The sequence below is a fragment of the Lissotriton vulgaris genome, unplaced genomic scaffold, assembly GCF_964263255.1.
Source record: "Lissotriton vulgaris unplaced genomic scaffold, aLisVul1.2 SCAFFOLD_726, whole genome shotgun sequence".
NCBI classification, from domain to species: domain Eukaryota; kingdom Metazoa; phylum Chordata; class Amphibia; order Caudata; family Salamandridae; genus Lissotriton; species Lissotriton vulgaris.
In genome coordinates this window covers 270,337-294,449 of record NW_028243544.1, presented here as the reverse complement: position 1 = coordinate 294,449, position 24,113 = coordinate 270,337, and the positions used below count along the sequence as shown (strand labels likewise).

The following is a 24,113-nucleotide window of genomic DNA, read 5'->3' as shown; positions in this document are numbered from 1 at the left end:
GTGTGTTTTATAAATGCTATGCGAGTTTTGCATCGTCTACATCGCAGTCATTGATGGGACTAGTAGTGTGGGGTCCTGGGTGAGGCACAGGATTGTATCTTACCCTGTAAGTTTCAGTGGCGCTGGGGAGTTCTCAGCCATGCCCTTGTGTGTGTAAAATGAAATTCAATTTCCAATAAAAGGGCTCCCTATTCCCTTTTTCAATATTCATACACACATTTGTCTAGGGCTCCCACAGTCACAATACAGCACAAGACAAGTACCTTATCTCAGAACAGAAAAGGGCTTTGAAACACTGGTCACGTTAAAAACGCTTTATTAAAAAAATCAGCATGAGGAGTTACTTTGGAATTCACCTTTCCGAGTACAAGACTCAATACATTTATATAAAAGTTTCAATATACATATTAAACAAATGCAAATGTCATCACAAAAGTAATGTAAAAAGCATGAGGTGCCACAAGAAATCCATGACCTTCACGACTGGTCAAGATGGTAAGAGCTACTATGAGTTGTTTGGACGGGGGCGGGAACCACTTGGCCCTTCTCAGAACCCCAGGCACGTATAGCAGTAAGAAGCCCCCACGCGGCACTCTTTAGTCTCGGGTAATCACATGACGACCTTTGTACCCATCTCACGATCTCCAGGACAGGAAGCAGAATGAAGCCCATACCAGGGGCTTCTCAGGCCCATCTCAGGATCTCCAGAAAGAAGACTGAAGGAAGCCTTTGGGCAGAGGGATGTCCTTACGTTGTAGACATTGCTGGAAGAGAGTAAAGGTCAGCGGGGGTCAGCTCAAAGACACCAAGGCAGAGGTGGAGAGATCAGGAGGCCAGTGGGGAGCGCATCTTAGAAAGAGGGGACAGAATTGATTGACAGGTGGGCTATGAAGAGCAAGTGAGGGCAGCAGGGAACGAGAGGGGTAAGACAACAGAAAGAGAAAGGGCAGCAGTGTGAATCAAGAGGGCAAGCAGGAGAGAGAGGGTTAGTGTGAAAAGGGAAATGCTACTTACCAGTATGCATCTGTTCTTGGCACTTAGAGCTGTAGATTCGTATACTTGTGCATAGATCGCCATCCGGTGTTGGGCTCGGATGTTTGCACTTTGTTTTTGTGTTGGAAGAAGTCTTTGTAGGCCCAAGGTTGGTGTCTCCTCCTTAGGACGATAGTGCGCATGGGCATTAACTCCATCTCCACATTGTTTTTGCCATGAAGTGTTATGATGGAGTTAGTAAGAAATCGAAAGATATGTCCATGTGTAATGTATCTAAGTAAGATAGTACTGGAACAGATAGAGGTATCCGGGGAGGCGGGTGGGCATATATGTATTTACAGCTCTACATGCCAAGAACAGATGTTTACTGGTAAGTAGCATTTTCCGTTCGAGGCATATGAGCTGTAAATCGTATACTTGTGCAAAGACTATACAGCAGTTACCTCCTAGCCGTGGCTACCTGTATCAGTTGCAGTGGTTTGAAAACGTGTTTTTAATACCGCCTGGCCCACACTAGCTTGTTGTTTTGCTTGCACATCTACACAATAGTGTCTTGTGAAACTATGCGGTATAGACCAAGTTGCTGCTTTGCAGATGTAATGTAGGGGAATGTTCCATAAGAATGCCATAGAAGCCCCTAGTTTGCGTGTGGAAGGAGCTCTAGGGGGAATGGTTAATGTGCGTTTGGCTTTAAAATAGCATACTTGGATGCATTTAACAATCCACCTTGCAATCCCCGCTTCTGAAATGGGATTGCCTCTATGAGGTGGGGAGAAAGCCACAAAGAGTTGTTTAATTTTTCTAAAGGATTTTGTCCTTTCAATGTAGTAAATTATTGCTCTTTTAACGTCTAGCGAGTGAAGAGCCTGTTCTGCCACGAAGTCTGGTTGAGGGAAAAAAACTGGGAGTTCAACAGACTGGTTAAGATGGAAGGCAGAAATGACTTTAGGTAATTGCAGCGAGATGTAGTCTTATGAATGTATATGCTAAGTTACATTGTTGTAGGTGCAAGAGATAACAGATAATGTTTTGAATAGAAGCATCCAGTAGATTGATTTTGTTTTTTGTTGAGGGTTCTCTTAGGGCGGCCTTGAGAATGGAAATCTTTGACAAGCTAAAGGATCAATCAGCATTTCTTAGATCATTTGCTTACGTAAATGACATATTTGGGCTCAGTTTAAATAGTAATTCACCTATGCCAAAGTCTGCACTGAAGTTACTCTTAAGTAAGTCTGCAAGCTGGATTAGTATGGCAAGAGCTATAGTTTTAAGTAAATCAAAGTCCAAAAATGAGTTAGTCTGTGGGAGTCCCTAGTTTGGAAAAGGCCAAAACCTTACTTAATTTGGACTCATCCACATGGGATTGGAAGACTGGTGCTTCTTTTGAGAATTAATCTGTTGGCCTTAAGAGATGTTACTGACATATGGGATACAATCCCGAGAGAGTTTGTGAATTGTGTCATATTCAAATCCAGGATTTAAGCATGTCCTATTGGTGTGTCCGGAATTACAAAGGGCAAGGCGTATGTTTTAAGACCATTCATTTATCTATACTACTATTATAAAGAGAGAACTTGCACCTTTAGGCAAGGTAAACTCGGGAACCACAGCGCCAATCTACACACCCGATACACCGTTGGAATCGGCAGGGTGTGTAGATGGTCATAGGCTTTACATTTTTTTTAAAATACACGTTATATAAAAAGTTACATTTTTACAAAAAGTAGTTCCCCCAAAGTAGCGCCGGCCGCGACTGTGCGTCGTAACGTCAGGAGCAGGGGAGGAGCAGCGTCCCAGGAGCGGCGGACATGGCGCGCAGGGGAGGAGCGGTGAAGTGAGGCCAGCGGCGGAGCGGAGAGGCGGATATGGCGCGGGGAGGAGCGGAGGCGGACAGGTGGTGAGTGGCAGAGCGTAGAAATATGGACCGGCGGTGTGAGCAGCAGAGGCAAGGTAAGAATCCGGGGCAGCCAGGGTCGTGGCGGGCGGGCGGGGCACGGGCTGCTGGGGAATGTCAGGTCAGGCGGGGGTAGGGGAAGCCAGCATTTCAGGTTTGCGTGCTCTCCCGCCCCGGCCCCCGCCCGCCACAACATTGTCCGGGACACAGACAATGTCGTGGCGGGCGGGGGCCTGGGCGGGAGAGCACGCAAACCTGAAATGCAGCCCCCAGCCCCCTTCTACCCCAGGCAACGCTGGGGCGGGCTGCTAGTTTAATTTAAGATTCATTCTGCCCATGAGGCCCGAATATTTGTTTTATCCCCATGAAATGAAATGGTCTGTTATAGGATATTCCATTTAAGAGAACTTTTCTGGCTATTCATTAGGAAATATTTTAAATCTCGCTATCCGGTTGTAATGTCTAATGGTTGGATATTGAAGCAGTTTGCACTGTATAACAAATATATTTACCCTTCTTTCCCACTTTTGTTGTATTTTAGGGAAAAAAAGGAAATATTTTTTGTATTGTATTTAAAATATGTTTTTTAATGTATTGATGCATTTTTGTGGCCCTCCGTATGAGTTCCTTAACAAATAAGCACTCAATTGAATTGAATTGTTATTTGTACAGTAAATTACAAATCTTTTCCACTTTGTGGCGTAACATGCTCTGGTGGTAGGATGTCTAGCTTCTTCATGCAGTCCGGCAGGAGATTAAGGTAGCCAAACTCTAAGACTTCAGGTGCCAGATCACAAGGTCGAGTTTTATTATTTATTTTTATTTAGCGACTTGTAAAGCGCCTGGTGACCCGAGGGCATCCCCGCGCTATAAAGATTTATGTCCTGCTGAGAGGGAGAAGGGCGAAGGACTTATTCAGGAAACAGAAGGGTTTTGAGTTTTTTCCTGAACGCCAGGTAGCTGGGCTCCAGCCTGAGGGAACGTGGGAGGGAGTTCCATCCAGTGGACGCTTTTACAGAGAAACGTCGACCTCCGGTGCGCGTCCTCTTAAATTTGGGGATATTGGCAAGGTGCTCGTTCTCGGACCGTAGAGCTCTGGATGCTTTGTATGGAGTAACCAGGCCGCTGAGGATCGCAGGTCCCGAGCCATTAATCAGTTTATAGGCCGTGCACATGGCTTTAAATTCCACCCTTTGGCGGACTGGGAGCCAGTGCAGGTCCTTAATAGCGGGTTTGGCGGATACTCTGGGAGGTACGCTCATGAGTAGGCGGGCTGCTGCGTTCTGGGCTCGTTGCAGTCTCGCCAAGGTAGCTTCTGGAGCACCCAGGTAGACCATATTGCTATAGTCTAGCCGTGACAATATAAGGCCTTGGACTAATAGTTTCCTGGACACAGAGGGGAGTAGGGGAAACATTTTGCGGATAGTCCGCAAGAGTCCAAGACAGGTCCCTGCCGTTTTGGCCGCTTGAGTCTTCATAGAGAGGTCGGGTTCTAGCCAGACTCCGAGGGTCTTGATTTCGTGTTTCGGGTGGGGATTTCCCCGAACACGTCTGGCCAGACCGCCGAGGGGATGGTCGCCCATTGTTTACCCATGAGCATCACTTCGGTTTTGGAACCATTAAGTTTTAATGATGATTCACACATCCAACCGTGAATTTCGGTGAGACAGTTTGACAAGTTGTCTGGGTGGTCGTCTAGTTGGGATAGGGAGACGACCAGTTGTGTGTCATCGGCGTAGCTCACAATGTTTATCCCGAATGGTGTTACCACATCTTCCAGAGGGGCCATATACACGTTAAAAAGCGTGGGGCTCAGGGAGGATCCCCGAGGCACCCCGCTTGTAAGTGGAAGGGTAGACGAGTGGTAGTTACCGTCCCAGACCTGGAATGTGCGTCCGGTGAGAAAGGACTCTATCCAGCTGAGTGCCATCCCGGTGAGCCCTGCTGTCGCCAGCCGATGGAGGAGGACACGATGGTTAACCGTGTCGAAGGCAGCACTAAGATCCAGGAGGATCACTGCCACTGATCCTCCCGAGTCTAGAATGCGCCTTGCCTCCTCGATGACGGCAAGAAGGGCGGTGTCCGTACCGTGTCCCGGGCGGAACCCGGTTTGGGATTGCCGTAGGATGTTATTGGTCTCGAGGAATTGGGAGAGTTGACCATTAACCAATTTCTCGGTGACCTTGCTAATCCCCGGGAGGAGAGATATAGGCCGGTAGTTTGCCATATCTGTTGGGTCAAGCTGGGGCTTCTTAAGGAGTGCTTTCACCACTGCGCTTTTCCAGCTGTCGGGGACCGATCCTCGTGCAAGTGAGCAGTTAATGAGCTCCGTGAGTGTGGGGATAATAACGGGGGCTACGTTTTTGAGAAATCTCATGGGTGCAGGGTCTAAAGGAGACCCGCTTTTTAGTTTATTCAAGGTTGCTTCCACCTCGTTAGGCGTTACTGGCCTAAATGTCTCAAGTTGGGGGCGTGTTCCCGTCTGACAGGGGAGCTGAATGTTGTTCCTGTGGGTGGGGGGACTAGGGGAGGGGAGGGATGTTAGGATGCGGGCAATTTTGTTGTTGAAATATGTGGCTAGGTCATTGCTTCTGTCTACCTGGGGGGTGGTGGGAGAGGGGGAGTTGGGAACTTTCAGTAGTTCCTTCACGATAAGATAGGATTCCCTCGAGGAATTTGAGGCTTCCTTTATCCGGGTGTCGTAGTGGGAGGCTTTGGAGAGCTTAATAGCAGTTTTATAAAGTTAAACTGAAGAGTGATAGGCCTCTTTGCTGGCATTCTGCCAGTCTTTTCTCCAAAGCCGTTCGGCTCTCTTACAGTTTTTGCGGAGCTGACGGAGTTCTGGGGTATACCACGGGGCGGAGCCCGTGTTATTGGTTTTGTCTTCTCGCGTTGTGAGTGGGAGCACGGAATCAAGGGAGGTCGTGATCCAATTTCTGAAATTGCTCTCGGCGTTAGCCGGGTTTTCTTCGTGGGCCGGGGTAGTTGATGTCAGGGTCTTGGCCCATTCTTCAATGGGAAGTTTGGACCAGGTCCTGCCTCTGGTATAGGTGGGCAGTTTCTGAGGTTTCCTAAGGGTTCCTGGGAGTTGGCATAGGACCAAGAAGTGATCCGTCCAAGGTAGGGGGATGGAGTCTATTGCTTGCATCATGGGGGTGCTGGTGAACACTGGGTCCAGCAGGTGGCTTTTGATGTGAGTGGCTCCTGAGTTAAGGAGACGGATGTCCAGGGCCGCTAGTTCAGTGATCAAGTCGACTGCTCCAGAGTCTGAGGGGTCATTAAAGTGAATGTTCAGGTCTCCCACTAGCATGAAATTAGTGACGGAGTGGACCTGTGTTACTTCTGTGTCTAAGAGGGCATTGGTAAAAGAGCCAGAGTGCCCAGGGGGACGGTAGACTAGAATCCCTGAGAGAGAATTCGTAGGGTCTAGTTTAATTGTGAATTGAAGGCTTTCAGAGTCAGGAATTTGTGCATCGTTGGACTTACAAGTGAAGGAGTCCCAGTAGATGATGGCAATGCCTCCACCTCTACCTAATGGGCGTGGAAGAGACTGGATGAGAAAGCCCGGTGGGGTGGCTAACACTATGTCCGAGTCAGAGTGTGGGGTGAGCCACGTTTCCGTTAGGAAGAGGACATCAATCTCGTGGTCTTCTATTAGGTGGTGGATTAGTGTTGCATGTTTGGGGAGAGAGCGGCAGTTCAGCGTGGCAAGTTTGAGGGCTGCAGGCTTAGGCACTCGTGTGAGGAGTTTAAGCTGGGCTGGCTGGCAATAAATACAGCTGGTAAAGGGTCCATTCATGTCGTGAATATAGCCACATGATGAGGCGATGGGAGGTCTGAGGCTTAAAAGGTCCCGACGGGAGTAGGTAACCTTAATAACCGCTCTGTCTGCCAGGGGGTCTGGCCCTAGGCCCGGTCGTGCGCAGACGGGCTTGCCTTAGGCACGCCTTCGGCACGCAAACGGCGCTCCCGCTGCGCTCGTCCGCTGCGCTGGAGTGGCCGGCACATTTGTACTGAGTATTATGGGCGTGGCCTCGCAGTGGGCGTGGCTTCGCCTTGGTTGGGCTTGGATGCCTTATCTCTCCATGGTTCTGAGTGAGAAGTTTGGGTGAGAGGCTTAGCTTTTGATGCTAATTGGGTTTTAGTTCCAATACAGTTTTAGGGAAGGGACACAGGCCCTGTGTACCTGGTTGGCAGGAGCCCAGGGCACACTCAGTCAAAGCACATCAGCAATTCAGCAAAAAGTGGGGGCATACCAATGCAAGAAAGATGGCACTCTCACAATAGTGCAATAGGGTTGTGAACCATGGTTGTCAGGCCCATGTTGAAGCAACCAGGATCATTGTGAGGTAATGACGTTTAAGTTTCCGAACCACTAACGGAATTAGTTGGAGAGGCGGAAAAGCATAAGCAAATATCCCTGACCAGTTCATCCATAGCGCATTGCCTTTGGACAATGGATGTGGATACCTGGACGTGAAGCTTGGGCATTTTGCGTTTGTGTGTGGCGAACAGATCTGTTTCTGGGTGGCCCCACATGTGAAAGAATGGAAGAAGAACTTGAGGATGAAGTTCCCTTCATGGATCCGCTGTGTTTGACGACTGAGCAGATCTGCAATTTGATTGTGTACCCCTTGGAGGTGTTCTGAAAGGAGATGTATGTTTTGCGTAATGGCCCATCTCCATATGCTTTGAGCTAGGTGTGAAAGATGTAGAGAGTGTGTATCCCCATGTTTCTGTATGTAGTGCATTGCTGTCATGTTATCTGTATGGACCAGGACAGCTTTGCCTACCAGATGGAGTTGAAAGGATTTTAATGTCAGAAAAATTTCCAGGTAATTTATGTGGTGGTGTTTTTGCTGAGGGGTCCATAGGCACTGAATGGGAGGATTCTGAAGATGAGCTCCCCAGCCGGTGAGCGAGGCGTCTATTGTTAGCACTATCTGTGCAACCAGGTCGAGGAACGTCCCCCCTTTGGAAAGGTTTTGCATGTTCCACCACTGCAGAGAGCGATGGCTGCGGTCGTCTACCAACACTAGATCTGTTAGCCGACCTTGAGCCTGGTTCCACTGATGTGCCAAACACTCCTGTAAGGGACGCATTTGGAGTCTTGCATGAGGGACGATGAGAAGGCAAGGGGCCATCATCCCAATCAACTGCTTGACACTCAAGCTGGTAATGAGTGTTGAGGCTGAAATTTGGATATTAGAGCGTGCATAGTGCTTATCCTGAGAGGGTTGGGTTTTGCTAAAGCTTTTGAAGTGTTATTGTTGTGTGCTGGACGGTTGGAGGTGGGATTTGGTGAGATTCACTATGAATCCCAAGCTGTGAAGCAGCTGGATTGTTTTGTGTGTGTGTGTTGCACACAGCTGCTGTGTGACTTGGCCTTTATAAGCCAGTTGTCCAGATAAGGGAACACGTGAATGTGGTGAATGTGGATTGTGCTGGAGAAATTAGGAGATTTGGATCAGCTGGAGAGGGAAAGAGAGGTGGAGAAGTATCAGTGCCTATCATTCCGCTTCACGGGTATTTCAGGGTCTTCAGAAGTGTCAAATTTTCTTTTTTTAGGAGGCTTGGCGACAACTTTGTCAGTTTCTGGGTCAATGTAGAGTTTTTTGCTTTGGATCAGAAAAATCTAGTAGAGGCTTTAGTGAGGGTACAATGTCCTTTGTCAGTGCTGAAGACTTAGAGTCAGAATGTTGTTTAGGACGTGTCGCTGAAGCTTTTTGTGGGGTCTTGGAGTCATTCGTTTTTGGTGTAGGAGTTTGTGACTCGAAGACTTTGTTCGACCCCAAAGGTTTGTTTGGCTCCAAAGGTTTGTCCTTTGTTTGTTTCGACAACGAGGACTTTGGCGTCGAGGCAGTTTTCGGTGCTGACAAAGAAGGGCATGGCATCTCTTTGGTTTTGGACTTCGGTGCCGAAGGTAATTTTTTGGCATGGGATTAACTCGATCCCGAGCCAGAAGGCTTTTCTTTTGGTTTGATAGCCGGATTCAAGGGCAGGGTAATTGAAATGTGTTGCCGGTATCTACCTGAGCCCGACGGCGAAGGTGTTACCTGAGCCTAAGGTTTGGTTTTAGTTGGGAGAGGGGTTTCGGTACTCATAGACCTCTGAGCCGGGGTGACTGTCTCGTCTGAGTCGTCGGCTTCGGAGATGGAGATTTCTCCTTCATCAGCTTGTTGCTCCGGCTGGAGATTGGAATCTGCTCCAAAGATGTCCGGAATCCAGCTGCTTCCGCAAGACATTTCATGACGTCTAGCCAGAAGGTCACAGATGGTTTTCTTCAACCTGAAAGATGAACAGGCCTCGCAGTTCTTGTCTTCGTGCTCCGGGGAGAGGCAGAGGTTACAAAACCCATGCAAGTCTGTGTGTGGGAACTTAGCACCACACCCTGGGCATTTTTTGAAAGTAGTCCTTTCCATTGACTGCTGGCCTGGTCGGCTCGGATAGGCCCAACGGCCCACGTCGAAGATAGAGGTCGAGGATTTGATATTTTCTGAAGATACGGGTTGAAAAGAAAATGCGATCGAGACAATACCGTCGAGTGGAGAGGGATTGCACTTCAAAGGGGGTTCGAAAACGACACCGACCCGGAGCGCAGCAAATCACATCCGAACCTGATGGCGGAAAAAACTATCTAGAGATGGAGTCTATGCCCATGCGCACTATCGTCCTAAGGAGGAGTCACTTAGCTCGTGACTACAAAGACTTCTTCCAAGACAAAAACAAAGTGCATACATCCAAGCCCAACACCAGATGGCGTTCTATGCACAAGTATACGATCTTCAGCTCATATGCCTCGATCAGTGGGAATCAGAGAGAGGGGATAGCAACAAGCTCAGGTGGGCTAGGGAGAGTGATTGAGGGCAGCAAAGAGAGGGGGCAGCAGGGAGGGTCAAAGAGGGGGCAGCAGGGAGGGTCAAAGAGGGGGCAGCAGGGAGGGTCAAAGAGGGGGCAGCAGGGAGGGTCAAAGATGAGGCAGCAGGGAGGGTCAAAGATGAGGCAGCAGAGAGGGTCAAAGATGGGACGGCCGCGGGAGAGAAAAAGCGGGGACAGCCGCGGGAGAGAAAGCGGGGGCGGCCGCGGGAGAGAAAGCTTGGGCGGCCGCAGGAGAGAAAGCGGGGGCGGCCGCAGGAGAGAAAGCGGGGGCGGCCGCAGGAGAGAAAGCGGGTAAGCATGGGCGGAAAATCCGTTCCGCTCGCGGATTTTCCGGATTTTCGGGAAATTCGCAATCCGCGAGATTTGCGGATTTCACGCAAAATCCGCGAACGGAAATCCGCGAACGGGGATTGGGTAAAAAGTTCAAGCTGACTTTTGTAACTCTTTTAGAATGGCGCCAGCAAGCTGCCAGAGCCATTCTAAAATAGTTACAAAAGTCAGCTTCAAAAGGAAGCACTAATAGATAAAGTAAAGCAGGTGCTGCTCAAATTCAGTTACACAATCATTAATCACCCCCAAACTTGGGGTGATTAATGATTGTGTAACTTAATTTGACCTTCAACTGGAGCACCTGCTTTATCTATTAGTGCTTCCTGTTGAAGCTATTTCTAGCCATTTTAGAATGAAGCTGGCAGCTTGCCGGTACCATTCTAAGTGGGGCTGAGGGCAGAAGGGCACAAAAGTGGGACAGAGGGCAGAAGGGGACAAAAAATGAGTGGGGCAGAGGGCAGAAGGGCACAGAAACAAGTGGTACAGAGGGTAGATGGGCATAAAAAGCAAGAGGGTGGCAGTGATTAAGCAGTCAAAAAAAAAACCCTCGAAATTGCAAAGCGCTTCGCGAACACCCGCGAACACGCAAAGCGCCTCGCTAACACCCGCGAACACGCAAAAACAAAAAATCACCAAATTCGCGCGAATTCGCAAATTTTGCGGATTGCCAATTCGCAAATCTGCAAATTCGCGAATTGCCAATTCGCAAAATTCGCCCATACTTAAAAGCGGGGGCGGCCGCGGGAGAGAAAGCGGGGGCGGCCGCGGGAGAGAAAGCGGGGGCGGCCGCGGGAGAGAAAGCGGGGGCGGCCGCGGGAGAGAAAGCGGGGGCGGCCGCGGGAGAGAAAGCGGGGGCGGCCGCGGGAGAGAAAGCGGGGGCGGCCGCGGGAGAGAAAGCGGGGGCGGCCGCGGGAGAGAAAGCGGGGGCGGCAGCGGGAGAGAAAGCGGGGGCGGCAGCGGGAGAGAAAGCGGGGGCGGCAGCGGGAGAGAAAGCGGGGGCGGCAGCGGGAGAGAAAGCGGGGGCGGCCGCAGCAAGGGGCGACGTAGCAAGGGGCGACGTAGCAAGGGGCGACGTAGCAAGGGGCGACGTAGCAAGGGGCGACGTAGCAAGGGGCGACGTAGCAAGGGGCGACGTAGCAAGGGGCGACGTAGCAAGGGGCGACGTAGCAAGGGGCGACGTAGCAAGGGGCGACGTAGCAAGGGGTGACGTAGCAAGGGGTGACGTAGAGTAGTACAGTTGCAGGATTAACTAACTAAAGCATTAATAGAGACAGCAGATAGGGTGAAAGTAACTTAAATAAGAAACCGTATGTCTGTGTTAAAAGTGGGCAACCACATTGAACTAACACAAGAAAGAAAGGGAAGCCTATGGAAGCTAAACAATCAAAAGATTGCATTAAGAGTGTATGAAAACAACCAATGGTATGCTAAAGATGGGTTGTAAGACCACTGATTTGTAAACAATATCTCTCAAAGCACTGCGCATACTACGTGTGAACAAGACCTCAAAAGAGGCAGTAGTCAGAAAGGGCAGCAGGGAGAGACAGAAGAGCAGTATAGACAGATGGGAGCGTGGAGAGCGAGATGGCAGGAGGGAGATGGAAGAATCACAGCATAGAGCGAGGTGGAGGGCAGCAGGAAGAGAGGAGGGAGGGCAGCAAGAAGAGATGGAGAAGGCAGCAAGGAAAGATAGGGGACGGCAGCAAGGAGAGATAGGGGACGGCAGCAAGGAGAGAGAAGGCTGAAGAGAGTGCAGGAGAAGAGGGCCTGCAGAAACGGATACAGAGGGAAGGGATAGAGAGGACAGCAGGGAGGGATAAAGGCAGCAGTGGTAAAGAGGGGCAGCAGTGGTAGAGAGGGACGGCAGTCGAGAGAGACAGCTGGCAGGAGGAGGAGATAGAATAGAAGAGACCGGGTGAAGCAGGAAGAAGAGGACGGTAGAGAGAACAATAGAGTGAGAGACTGCAGCAGGGTCAAACATAATGAAAGCAAGGGAGAATGGAAGAGGCATGGAGCGACAGAGTGCAACAAGAACTTTGAGGGATAACAGCAGTGAAAGGGAGGAAGGGGCAATCAAAGGAGAGCAGAATGGGGAAGGAGAGAGACGGGGCTGCAAAGGGAAAGAAAAAGACTAGCAGGAGACAAGGAAGGAGGTCAACAGTGAAGCAGGAGGGAGGCCAGGTAGAAGGCTGCAGATAGTGAGAGGAAGGGCAGCAGGGGGAAGAGCAATGGCGAGAGGAAGCAGCAAAGAGAGGGAAGCAGAAAGAGAATAGAAGCATAGAAAGAGGGAAGCTGCGGAGGAGTAAGAAAGGTGCATGGGCGGACACGAGGCTTGAGTAGGGTGTAATGTACCAGAGAGGGAGGGGAGAAAAACAAGGGTGTATGGCCTGCATATAAGCTACAAGAAGCAGGCAATGGTATAAAGGGTGAATACAGGGTGGAAAAGCAGAAACTGAAGGAGTCTGTACCACACCATAAACACGCAGCACAATGGTTACCTCCAGGAACTGCTTCAAGCGCGTGAGAGAACCCATCTGACCAGAAGAGGTGATCTTTTCAATCCTGCAGAGACAGAAACAGGTCACAGGGTGCAGAGGACAAAGAATTCTGTGCAGAGTGAAATGATCAGCTGTTGTACTTCATAAGGTGAGGAAAATTGCAGCTTCTCTGTAGACTGTGAGGTTCTCAAGTATGAAAGAGCTTGGAGTGAGATCTCTGCAGAGTGTAAGGTTCTGCTGTATTATAGAAGCTTTATTTCGCTTAATTTTGATATTTCAACAAAGACATAAATCAAAAGAGCATGTCTTTTCAAAGAAACACCACATTAGTAAATCGCACAATTCAAAAAGTTTGAAATACAGCTATATACAACATTTACGTAGTGCAAAAAAAAAATTGTGAGAAAAGAGAATATATGGAACGTTTCTGACAACACCCACCAGTAGGTTAGGTATCCCCATCCTCTCACAGGTAGGACAGGAAACAAGTGTTAAGAAAATGAGTAACTGTCTGTCTGGTGTTAATATGAATATAGGACTGGTTTAATTTCAGGCTGGCACACGAGTTATTGATGTTTTTCTTGCGATAACTGATTTGTTATTATCTCTTTGCAAAAACGTTCCATACATTATTTTTTCTCACAATTTTTTTTGCACAATGTAAATGTTATATATAGTTCTATTTCAAACGTATTTGAATTGCACGATTTACTAATGTGGTGTTTCTTTGAAAAGACATGCTCAATTGATATATGAATGTCTTTGTTGAAATATCAAAAATAAGCAAAATAAAGCTTAAAAACTTTGGAATTAATGGTCTAAGGTTTATCACAACTCTAATCAAAATAACCCCCCAGACATCCTGTTTGCTTATTTCAATAGTATAGAAGATCGCAGAGCGAGGTCGCTGCTTCTCTGCAGAGTGCAAGGTTCTGCTATAGCATAGAAGAGCGCGGAGCGAGGTCGCTGCTTCTCTGCAGAGTGTAAGGTTCTGCTATAGCATAGAAGATCGCAGAGCGAGGTCGCTGCTTCTCTGCAGAGTGTAAGGTTCTGCTATAGTATAGTAGGGCAGAGTGAGGTTGATACCTTTCTGCAGTGTAAGGTTCTGCTACAGTATAGAAATGCACAGAGTGAGAACAGTGAAGTAGTGTGGCTCACTGGTTAGAGGCGGCAGACCCGAGAGCAGAGGACGGCCCGGGACCAGGGTTCGATTCCCGGCGCGGCAGGTTTCTGGACCAGGGTCAGCGGGCTCTATAATTCTCTCGCCTCGGTGCCCACTCTGATCAGCGATCACACTCGGCAACTCTGGGCATTAGCTTGCCTCATCTTCACTAACGGCCCCACCAGACCGCCGGGGATGCCTGGTCTCACCCTGGAGATACCCATTAAGGGACCATCTCTCAGGGAAGCCAGGAAGGGTTTCGCAGCGGTCGAAGCGCCTTGGGACCCTACGGGTAAGTAGTGCGCTATATAAATGCCTATACATTTACATTTACTTGCCTTCAGTAACAATATATCTGTAAGACACATAGGTTAGTTATAGATTCCTTACCTTAGAATTACCCCCAGGCATCAGACTGGATCCGGAAAGTTTTTTCGTCAGCAGTACCTCTGCGCGTCGGAAGGTGGCACCGGTCGGCTACGCGTTCGTCGTTGGCGTCGTGGTTGCCGGGATGATGTCGCAGTAGCTACTTAGTCGCCGACGTCAGTTCTGTACACGACTTTCCGCTAAAGAAACGCAGAGCCATGCAAGACACTGACCCACTGGTGCACAAAACTAGGGCCCTGAAAGGATGTCCTTAACCCTAGAAATCAGTTTGCAGAACGGGGAGGATGGGTGGGGCGGTAAGGAATCTATAACTAACCTATGTTTCTTGTAGATATATTGTTACCGAAGGTAAGTAACTTGTTTATTTGAAAGAAACAGTTAGTTATAGATTCCTTACCTTAGAATAGCTACCCCAGCAATACCAACCCCAGAGGTGGGTCTGCGAACCAAGATCACACCAGAAAGTCCTGGAGAACGAAACGGCCGAAAAAGCGGTCTCTCTGGACTTGGCTGTAAAGGCAGTAGTGTCTCGTAAACGTGTGCAGCGATGCCCACGTGGCTGCCTGACAGATGTCATTTAGAGGGACTCCTTGTCCCAAAGCAGGAGTGGCTGCCGTTGCCCAGGTGGAATGGGCGCACAGCCCCACTGGAGGCTCCTTCTTTGCCAGAGAACAGCAGGCTTTGATACACAAAACTACCCATCTGGAGATCGTCCGCTTGTATACGGCGTGACCTTTCTTGGCGCCCACGTAGTCAACAAAGAGCTGGTCATCCACCTGGAACAGTTTGGTGCGATCCAGATAAAAGGAAAGTGCACATTTTGGGTCCAGGCAGTGGAGCCTCTCTTCCTCTTTTGAAGGATGCAGAGGCGGAAAGAAGGTGGGCAAAGCAAAGGTTTGCCTAATGTGAAAGGAGGTGTCAACCTTGGGAAGGAAGGATGGATGAGTCCTGAGGACAACCTTGTCTGGATGTACAGACTAAAAAGGAGGCTTGGATGAAAGAGCCTGGAGCTCACTTCTGGCAGATGTGATATTCACCAAGAATAAAGTCTTAAGAATTAAAAGTCTTAAAGGAAAGTTGTGAAGCAGCTCAAAGGGAGCGCACATTAAATAAGTCAAGTCCAGATTGAAGTCCCACTGAGGCATAACAAAGGGAATAAGACGAAATAGAGAAGTTATGCCTTTTTTACAACAGGGGACTTGAAAAGAGAAGGCTGATCAAGAAGCCTAAGGAAGGCTGAAATGGCCGAGAAGTGGCCCTTTAGAGTGCCCAGAGCAGAGCCCTGCTGGGCCAAAGAACGGAGGAACAAGAGAACCTCAGAAAGAGAGGGGGGCGGGAGGGGATCCACAGGCTTTGCTGTACACCATGCCACAAATTTGTTCCATCTGCAGGCGAATACCATCTTAGTGGAGGGACGTCTGGCTGCCCAGATTACATCACAAACTTCGGGAGGCAAGTCAAATGAAGTCAACTGCCGCATCTAAATCTACACGCAAGGATGGAGGACCGTCCCCTGCTGCTGTAACAGAAGATCCTCCAGAGGAAGTCAGATCGATGGATCGATGTTTGAGCAGCTCGGAATACCAGACTCTTCGTGCCCAATCCGGAGCCACCAGAATGACTTGGGCCCAGTCGCGCTTCATCTTCTTCAGCACTCTGGGCAGAAGGTGTATAGGCGGAAAAACGTACAACAGACCGCAACTCCACTCGCGACGAAAAGCGACGCCTAGCGAGTGCTACCTTGGAAATTCCAATGTGCAGAAATGCTGACATTGCGCGTTCTCTTCGGTGGCGAATAGATCTAAACAAAGCTTTCCCCATTGTTGAAAGAGACCTTGCACCACCTCAGAGTGAAGACACCATCATGCCGAGTTCGTCCGCCCTGGCATTCAGGGAACCTGCCAGGTGTTGAACCACCAGGGCTATGCCTTGAGGTTCCGCCATGTCCAGAGGCGGATGGCCTCTCGACATAGGGTCCACGACCCCACCCTGCCTGGTTTATTGCAGTACCACACGGCTGTGGTGTTTGTGAACACCTGCACTACTCTTCCCCAGACAGAGGGAAGGAATGCCTTGAGTGCGAGACGGATCGCCTGGAGCTCCAGAAGGTTGATATGGAGCACTGACTCTGTTAGAGACCAGATGCCTCTGATCTCCGCCTCTCCCATGTGGACGCCCCATCGCAGAAAGGATGTGTCTGTCACCACCGTGTACTCTTGTTGGGGAAGAGAGAGGGATCTGCCGTTGACCCAATCCTGGTTCGTGAGCCACCACTGCAATTGTCGTGCAGTGCCCTCCGATATCTGTACGCAATCTGACAGATTCCCCTGATGCTGCACCCACTGGAACTTCAGGTCCCACTGCAGAGCCCGCATATGCCAGCTGGCATGACCGACCAGCAGGATGCAGGAGGCCATCAGGCCCAGGAGCCTATGGGTCATCATGACCGAAACCCGGGATAGAGGCTGAAAGATCGGAACCATAGCACGAATATCCAGGACTCGCTGTTCGCAAGGATGAAACAGCGTTGTGCCAAGTACCACTCCGATGAAGAGGATCTTCTGAGAGGGGATCAGGTGAGACTTCGGCACATTGTTGGAGAACCCCAGCGAATGCAGGAGGTCGGCCATAGTCTGGCCTGGAGGTGGGAGACTACAATCTGGGGCGAGCCCACCTTTAACCGCCAGTCGTCAAGATAGGGGAAGACTGGAGCCCCTGATGTGCGCAGATGAGCTGCGACCACTGCCATCACTTTCGTGAACACCTGCGGAGCGCTGGTGAGGCCAAAGGGGAGCACGGTAAGCTGAAAGTGCTCGTGGCCTACTGTGAACCACAGGTAATTCTGGAGGGCCAGCAGGACGGGAATGTGGAAATAAGCGTCCTTCAGGTCCAACGCAACCAACCAGTCTCCAGGGTCGAGGGCAGACAAGACCTGAGCGAGCATCAACATCTTGAACTTCTCCTTCCAGAGGAAGCGGTTAACATTACTGAGATCCAAGATAGGACACAAGCCCTTGTCCTTCTTGGGTACTAGAAAGTAGTGGGAATAACAACCACAACCTACTTCTGGGGCAGAAACGCGATTGATTACTCCCTTTGCCACGAAGGAGCTGTGACTTCCTGTTGGAGAAGGCCCATGTGATCCTCCGACATATGGTGGTACTGGGGTGGTATGGCTCGAGGGGAGGGAGTAGCCCCTTCGGACTATCTGGAAAACCCACCTATCCGATGTGATGGTGCGCCAGTAGGGGAGATGATGGCGGATCCTGCAGCCCACTGGCGTTTGATGGGCCGGAAATGTCAGACTAGGAAGATTTCAAGGCTGCTGCAGAGGGGGGGGGGGGGGAGGGGGGTAAACTGGCCCGCCTGCTGGCACCCTGAACCACGGAGGTGGTTCCCACATCCCTGGCCGTGCGAAGGTTGGGGAACTTGCATCGGCGTGTGGCTCTGGGCGGAACATAGTGGGGCATCCCTTCCGTAGCCAGGAGAGGGGTGTAAAGCAGACTGCGCAGGGTAGCTGGAGAAGAGGCAGAAGGACTTGGCCGAAGCCTGCGAGTCCTTGAAAGGCTCTAGAGTGGAGTCCGCTTTGTCGTCAAAAAGGCGACAGCTATCAAAGGGCATGTCCATGAGGGTATTCTGGACATCCCCAGAAAAGTCAGTCGATATCATCCAGGCGTAGCGTTGAAGGGCTACAGACGTGGAAAATGCCTAAAGAGTTGGTGGTATCCAGGCCACAACGGATGGTAAACTTTGCTGCATCCCTCCCGGCGGCAACAGTCTGGGAGAGCACTGTCCGGGCCTCCTCCGGACACTGAGGCAGCACTTGCGCAACCGTGTCCCATACGGAGTGGGAATATCGGCCCCATAGACATGCAGTGTTCACCGACCGCAGTCCCAAGTTGGTGGGAGAGAAAATCTTCCCAAGATGATCCAGCTGCTTGGATTCCTTATCTGGTGGAGCGGTAGGGAATGAACTCTTGGAGGTAGAGATTTGGACTACCAAGGAGTGGGGTGTTCCTAGAAGAAAGTAGGGTCGCCAGCAGCCGGGCGGTGGCGTTGGGCAATTATTCTAGCCACGGGAGTCCCCGTGTTGGGCCTGGACCAGGTGTCCCCTTAAGGACCTCGATGAAGGCTTCATTGACTGGCAGCAGGGACTCCAAAGAGCTTGCTTGCGGTTGAAGTAACAATGTAAGGAGGTTAGTTCTGACCACTGTAGGGAGCTCGAGGTTGAGAGCCTCGGCTGCCCTACGCAACACCACTCTGTAGCACGCTCCCTCCTCCGTAGCCACGGTAGGAGGAGACAACATGCCAAGATCAGGGAAGGTATCAAGCTCACTGGCATCCCCCAGGTCCTTTCTCCAGTCCGGATCATACTCTAACTGAAGGTCACCTAACCCCTCCCAGTACTCCTCCTCATCCTCTGGGTGCCAATCTGGCCTAAAAGGGACCCCAGGAGTGAACAGGGGCACAAAAATCCTGCTCGGCGCTGGATCCAGCGACGCCGGTCCGACTCCGTATCCACATCCACATCAAGATGGAGGCTGGGGTCTATGCCGGCCAGGGGCACGATCTGTGTTGAATGTGGGTGTGGTGCCAGAGGAAGCGGCACCGGTGGAGGCGTAATAAGGTCAACCGGTGCGGATCCAGATCCGGCTCTGGATCCATGGAGGACCTCCGGTGCCGGGGCCCGAAGGTGCGCCAGCGGGTTCGGGCTGCCCAAAGATGGCGTGCATCGCCTCGTAACATTTATGAAGCAGGGCAGGAGTCGCTCCAGGTCCCGGGAAGGGAGGGTAACTGAGTCGGCTCTTCAGGCTCCGCACACGGAGCCGTGGGGGGCACCGCCCGCATCTCTCATCGCGTCAGCCGACCGACGGGGAGAAGTTGAAGAGCGACGCTGCTTCTTTGACTTCTTGTGCTTCGACTTACCTGACCCAGAGTGCGAAGACTTAGAGGATGAGTGAAGATGGCTCCTTGATTGGTTCCTCGACCTCCCTCGCGACCGGGACCTCGAACGGCACGGAGCCCATTGCCGGCGCTCAAGAAGCTTTCTGGACTGCTCCAGCAAAGCCTATGGAGCCATGGACCGGCAGTTGGAGCATGACTTGGGGTCGTGGTTGCGCTCCAAGCAAGAGAGGCACACGCGGTACATATCCGTAACAGACATCAGTCGAGAACAGGAACCGCAAGCCTCGAAGCCGGGCATCCCTACATGCACCAGGAGTCGTACGACTCAAAAAGACGTTGACAAAAGTCGCCCAAAAAGTTCAGTCAAAAAGTGACTGGAGGTACCGCTCTCTCCAGATCTACGCTGGCTGGCGCGGAAAAAGAAAGAACTGCCAACAACTAACGCGGAGCTGACTACCGCCACCTTCTGATGCGCAGAGGTACTACTGACAAGAAACCTTTCCAGATCCAGTCTGATGCCTGGGGGTAATTCTAAAGTAAGGAATCTATAACTAACTTTCTTTCAGATAAGATTGTTTAACCCCTTCGGTGCTGCGGACAGGCCCCGGCCGTCCCACATGATGGTGGGCATGTGCCGAGGACAGCCGGGGGCCGTCCGAATCCCGCCTACTGATTAGAACACCCGCACCTTGGCGAAATTCATGGCGCGGTCAACGGATTAAACGTTATACAGTCTAACTCATTGAGCCTTAGTGCCAGGATGGTCCCTTAGGAGTGGCAGCTTGCTCTACAAGTACAAGAGTAGCAGGTGAGGTAGCCATGGTGTAGACAGCTGGTTTGCTACAGGCTCCTTGGTGGGGTAGAGGTCTGCCACTACCTGGCAGCTGCTGAACTGAGGGTCAGAGTTGGTGAACCGGGGCCGGCCGAGGGTCTCTGGTCCACTCTTACCGTGGGAAGTAATCCTCCTTAATTAGCTGAATCAGCTTCAAGAACTGGACCTGGTACTGCTTCATGAGCGCATTCCCGCACACCTGCAAGAGGGAAGAACAGATGAGACGTGGACATGGACCGAAGAGTCTCTGCTCCCTACACATGGACACATTAGGAGGACAACTCAAGATGAGTCAACATCATCAGGAACCCTCACACACCTGCACATGGACGGAACACACTCTGCTCCCTACACACAGACACCTGAGGAGGACAACACAAGATGAGCCAACAGCATCAGGAACCTTCACGCACCTGCACATGGACAGAAGAGTCTCAATGCTCCCTACACACGGACAACTGACAAGGACAACGCAAGATGATCCAACAGCAACAGGAACCCTCACAACTGCACAGGATAGAAGAGTCTCAATGCTCCCGACACAAGGACACCTGAGGAGGACCACACAATATGAAGAATCAACAGCATCAGGAACCCTCGTAAAAACCTGCACATGGACAGATGAGTCTCTGAACTCTCTACCCAGGGACACCTGAATAGGACAACGCAAGATGAGCCAACAGCAACAGGAACCCTCACACCTGCACAGGATAGAAGTGTGTACTCTCTACACACAGACACCTGAGAAGGACAACGCAAGATAAGCCAACAGAATCTTGAACAGCGTATAAGAAGCATTTCTGCAGTGGCTTCCGGGGACATAATAAAAAATCCCTGAGATTCATGTAAGGACAAGTGTTGTTTCCCCTGGGACAGTGTTGAGGTTATTAGTCACTCTAGGCATAACGTCCCAACACTGTAATGATTTCACCAACCCAGAGTGTTCTCTTTGTACATAGCGCTGGCCAGGCCTATGAATACTAAACCCTTCGGTGGTACCCATGAATCTTGACTGACACCAATTTGTGTCGATAGGCCAGACCAACCATCCCTTCCAATTGGGGTGAGATGAATTGTACGAGCCATCATGTAGAATGCTATCTAATGTATCCTCACTATGTTATGTATAATTTTACCATCCCTCAAAGTGTTTAAATGAGGGATTACATGGTGTGTTCAAATCCTTGATCTTGGCTAATCCAAGACAGGAAGTCCGTTGAACTGTGTCGTTCAGGAAAATTATCTGATGAGGTATGAGGCATACTCTAAAGAAGGCCTCCGTTCCCTGAACCTTCCAATCTGCAGTCCCTCAGACAGATTTTGTATCTAAAGTGTCCTTCCAAGAGTCGAAACCCTGTACAGACAGCTGGGAAAGAACGAAGCAGAGTATATCTGTTTCGTGTTAGTGACCATATTTTTGGTGCTGTTGTAGGTGCCATCTTATAATAAAAAGTGGTCAGGTCTGATGTGTTAAACCCAGAGGAATGAGCAAACTTTTGTGCAAACTTAGCTGAACTACCTTTCGGAGGTGCTGGGTAATGTTCCCATTGAAGATAAGAAAAAACTTTACGAGGGATGTTTACTTTGTGCAAGACATGAAGACCGTAATGTTGGTAACAAAACATGGTGACAACATTAGATGTATCCTCATACAATTCATCGCAGAAAAATGCAGCAGATTGTTCTAAAACAGACAGCATAGTATTTACAATTTCAAAGTCCCAACTATCTGAGACAGTACTGGAGGTGATGTCACAATGACATTTTAAACAAGTGTGGAATTTTTAAAAGTTCAGTTGGAGCATATACATCATACAAAACCCTGTCCCATACTATTCATTCAGGAACTGGAACTACTGTAATGTTCACTAAGGACAGGTCTCTCTGTTCACGGTGTGATGATGCATGCGGTTTCAGGACCAAGTTCACATGTTGTACTTCAATGCGTTCTGGGAGGTAATGTCCATTCAGGAGCAGGAAAAAAAGACAGTCACTACACCTATCCAGAGGATTAGGAACAGCAGAAATCTAGCAATCCAGAGCTGTAGCCTGGGAGAAATAAGGTAAGTATTTTTCAACGAAAGGTAGAAATCACAAAGTTGTTGTCTGTGGGAAACAGGCGGCGGCAGTAACTCGTGCTCACTTGGATCCAATCAGAAAGTATCGAAATCAATGAAATAGCCAGACGCAGTTCGATCCATTTTTGGTTGTTCAGCAGGTTTTGTAGAACTAGCAGATGTCTCCTGTCGAGACATGTTGACATAGATGTTGGTATTAGGCCGAATTGAGATCTGTGTTTCATTTGTATTTGTTGTTGTTCAAGTTCAACAGGTACGAGTTCCATTCTATTGTTGGTAACTTCTTCACTTCTTATAGTAGAGTCTTCAACCGTTATTAATCTCTCTGCTTGAACTTCCTGTATGGTAGCGAGAGGAAATCTGGTGCTACACACGAGCCCAAGTGGCCTACTATCTAGTATCGGCCACATAGTGTGGTTTGATCAGATCAATTGAGACGAAATGTCTTCTTTTTTTTGCCGGGAGGGGTGGAAGTAGTACTGTTTTTTTGTTCCTTTGACAGCCAGGACAGGTACAGAGGCTCTGTAAGATGGCCCAAATTCTTTGTCCACAATCTTTCTCTGACCAGGTCCCCAATCTTCTCTTCGGGATCCAGGCAGGTCTTGCCAGTACAGCTTACACTTTCCCATGGGTGGGGTGTTTTGCTTGGACGTTTCTATGTAATGTCCGGAATTCATCGAGTTCCTGTAAAACAGCCAAACCATCATTGATGTCTAATGGTTTTCATTCGCCACTATGATGCCATAGTCGAGGTCACAGTGTAAGTCAGGTACCCACATTTTAATTCTGAACAGAACTTTGAATGGAGTACGGCTGCCCAGCGAACTTCTTAGCATGTTGTTAAGTGCCCTCTGGACCCCATATAGGTGATTAACCCAGCTACCACCCAAGCCTAACACCCTTGCTGTAAGTAATGCTTTAAGTCATTTTTTTTTCCCGCAATCTCATTTCCATCGAGATGATACAGAGAGGAGTACCGCAATGCAAAACATAAACCTCCCATGGCTGCTTTGTAAGCCTGTGAGCTAAACTCAGGGCCAGGGGCAGAATGTAGGCACTCTATCATTATGTTTGTGTGTGTTTGTCACTAGCAGAGTTTTCTGCACTTCACTGTAGCACTTTATACATTGTTTGTTTTGGACACGTCTTCTTTCCTATCACCTTTATTTCCCCGAGGAGCGAGTGACCACCGATGATGAGACAGGGGCCTGTCTGGAAATTGCATACCAGTTACCCCGCTTGGTGGTGTTTCCGTGAGGGGTCACTTGCTTCGGGCACATTTTTCCTCTATTTAGAGTAAGGTCCAATGTGTGGTGTGGACTGTTGTGAACCACTAAGATTAAGGTCACTCTAAGAGCTTCGCTCTGTTGGGTTGTCTTGGAGAACAGATATTTTAAACAAGGCAGAGCACAGTGCATTATCTCATTATAATGTGGATAAGAGAGTAGTGGGGAGTGGGATGTATTTGACCCCCCCATATGTCACTGATAGATTTGCTCGCTATTTGGATTGGGTCTCATTGTATATTATTGACTGTGAGTGGAGGGCGACCCTTTCCGTATTCCCTCTAAGCTCCATTATTGTTTGAGCAGAATGTAATGTGCCAATTGCGTATATCCCTAAAAAGGCTCGCAAATCCTAGATAATAGTTTGGGTTTCAGCCGAGCGCTGAGGCCAAACCCACAGGGATCTAGAGCATGAATCCACTGCCACCTACATGTACCTGTAAGCCCCATCTGATTGTAAGGGGCCGCAGTGGTCCAAATAGACACATGCAAGTGGTCTTTCTGATATCAGTAATGGTGTTTACGGTGGATGTGCTACAGTGGAACCCTTTATCTGCTGACAGATGTCACACTTAAGGACATAACCCTTGGTCTGTTAACTAAGACCTATCCACTAATAACGCTGCTTCAGTAATGAAATAGTTGCAGCAATACCCGCAGGTGCTGAACCCAGACCCTCGTGTGCAGCTAGAATTAAACCTAATCTGAGATCCATGTTTGGTATTACTCTATCCCCACTCCTAGAATTTGAGCATATGGAATATTTTGCGCATCTAACTTGTAGGAGTACTTGAGTGGGAACCCTTTTGGCAAGGCTGAGCTGTTGTTGCGTGTAGCACTCACAACTTTCATTATCTGTCTGTCTATCC

General features: G+C 49.6%; 1 protein-coding gene across 1 annotated transcript in view; it reads right to left on the bottom strand.

Moving 5' to 3' along the window:
• Positions 1 to 299: 299 nt before the first annotated feature.
• GLE1 (GLE1 RNA export mediator) overlaps positions 300 to 24,113 on the bottom strand; it is a 222,783-nt gene continuing 198,969 nt past the window's right edge. Inside the window, exons 14-16 of the mRNA XM_086948609.1 lie at positions 19,997 to 20,079; positions 12,595 to 12,658; positions 300 to 764 (exon numbers count right to left, since the gene is read on the bottom strand). Of these exons, the coding sequence (XP_086804735.1) occupies positions 696 to 764; positions 12,595 to 12,658; positions 19,997 to 20,079 (216 nt within the window). The 3' untranslated portion in view covers positions 300 to 695. The remainder of the gene's footprint in view (positions 765 to 12,594; positions 12,659 to 19,996; positions 20,080 to 24,113) is intronic.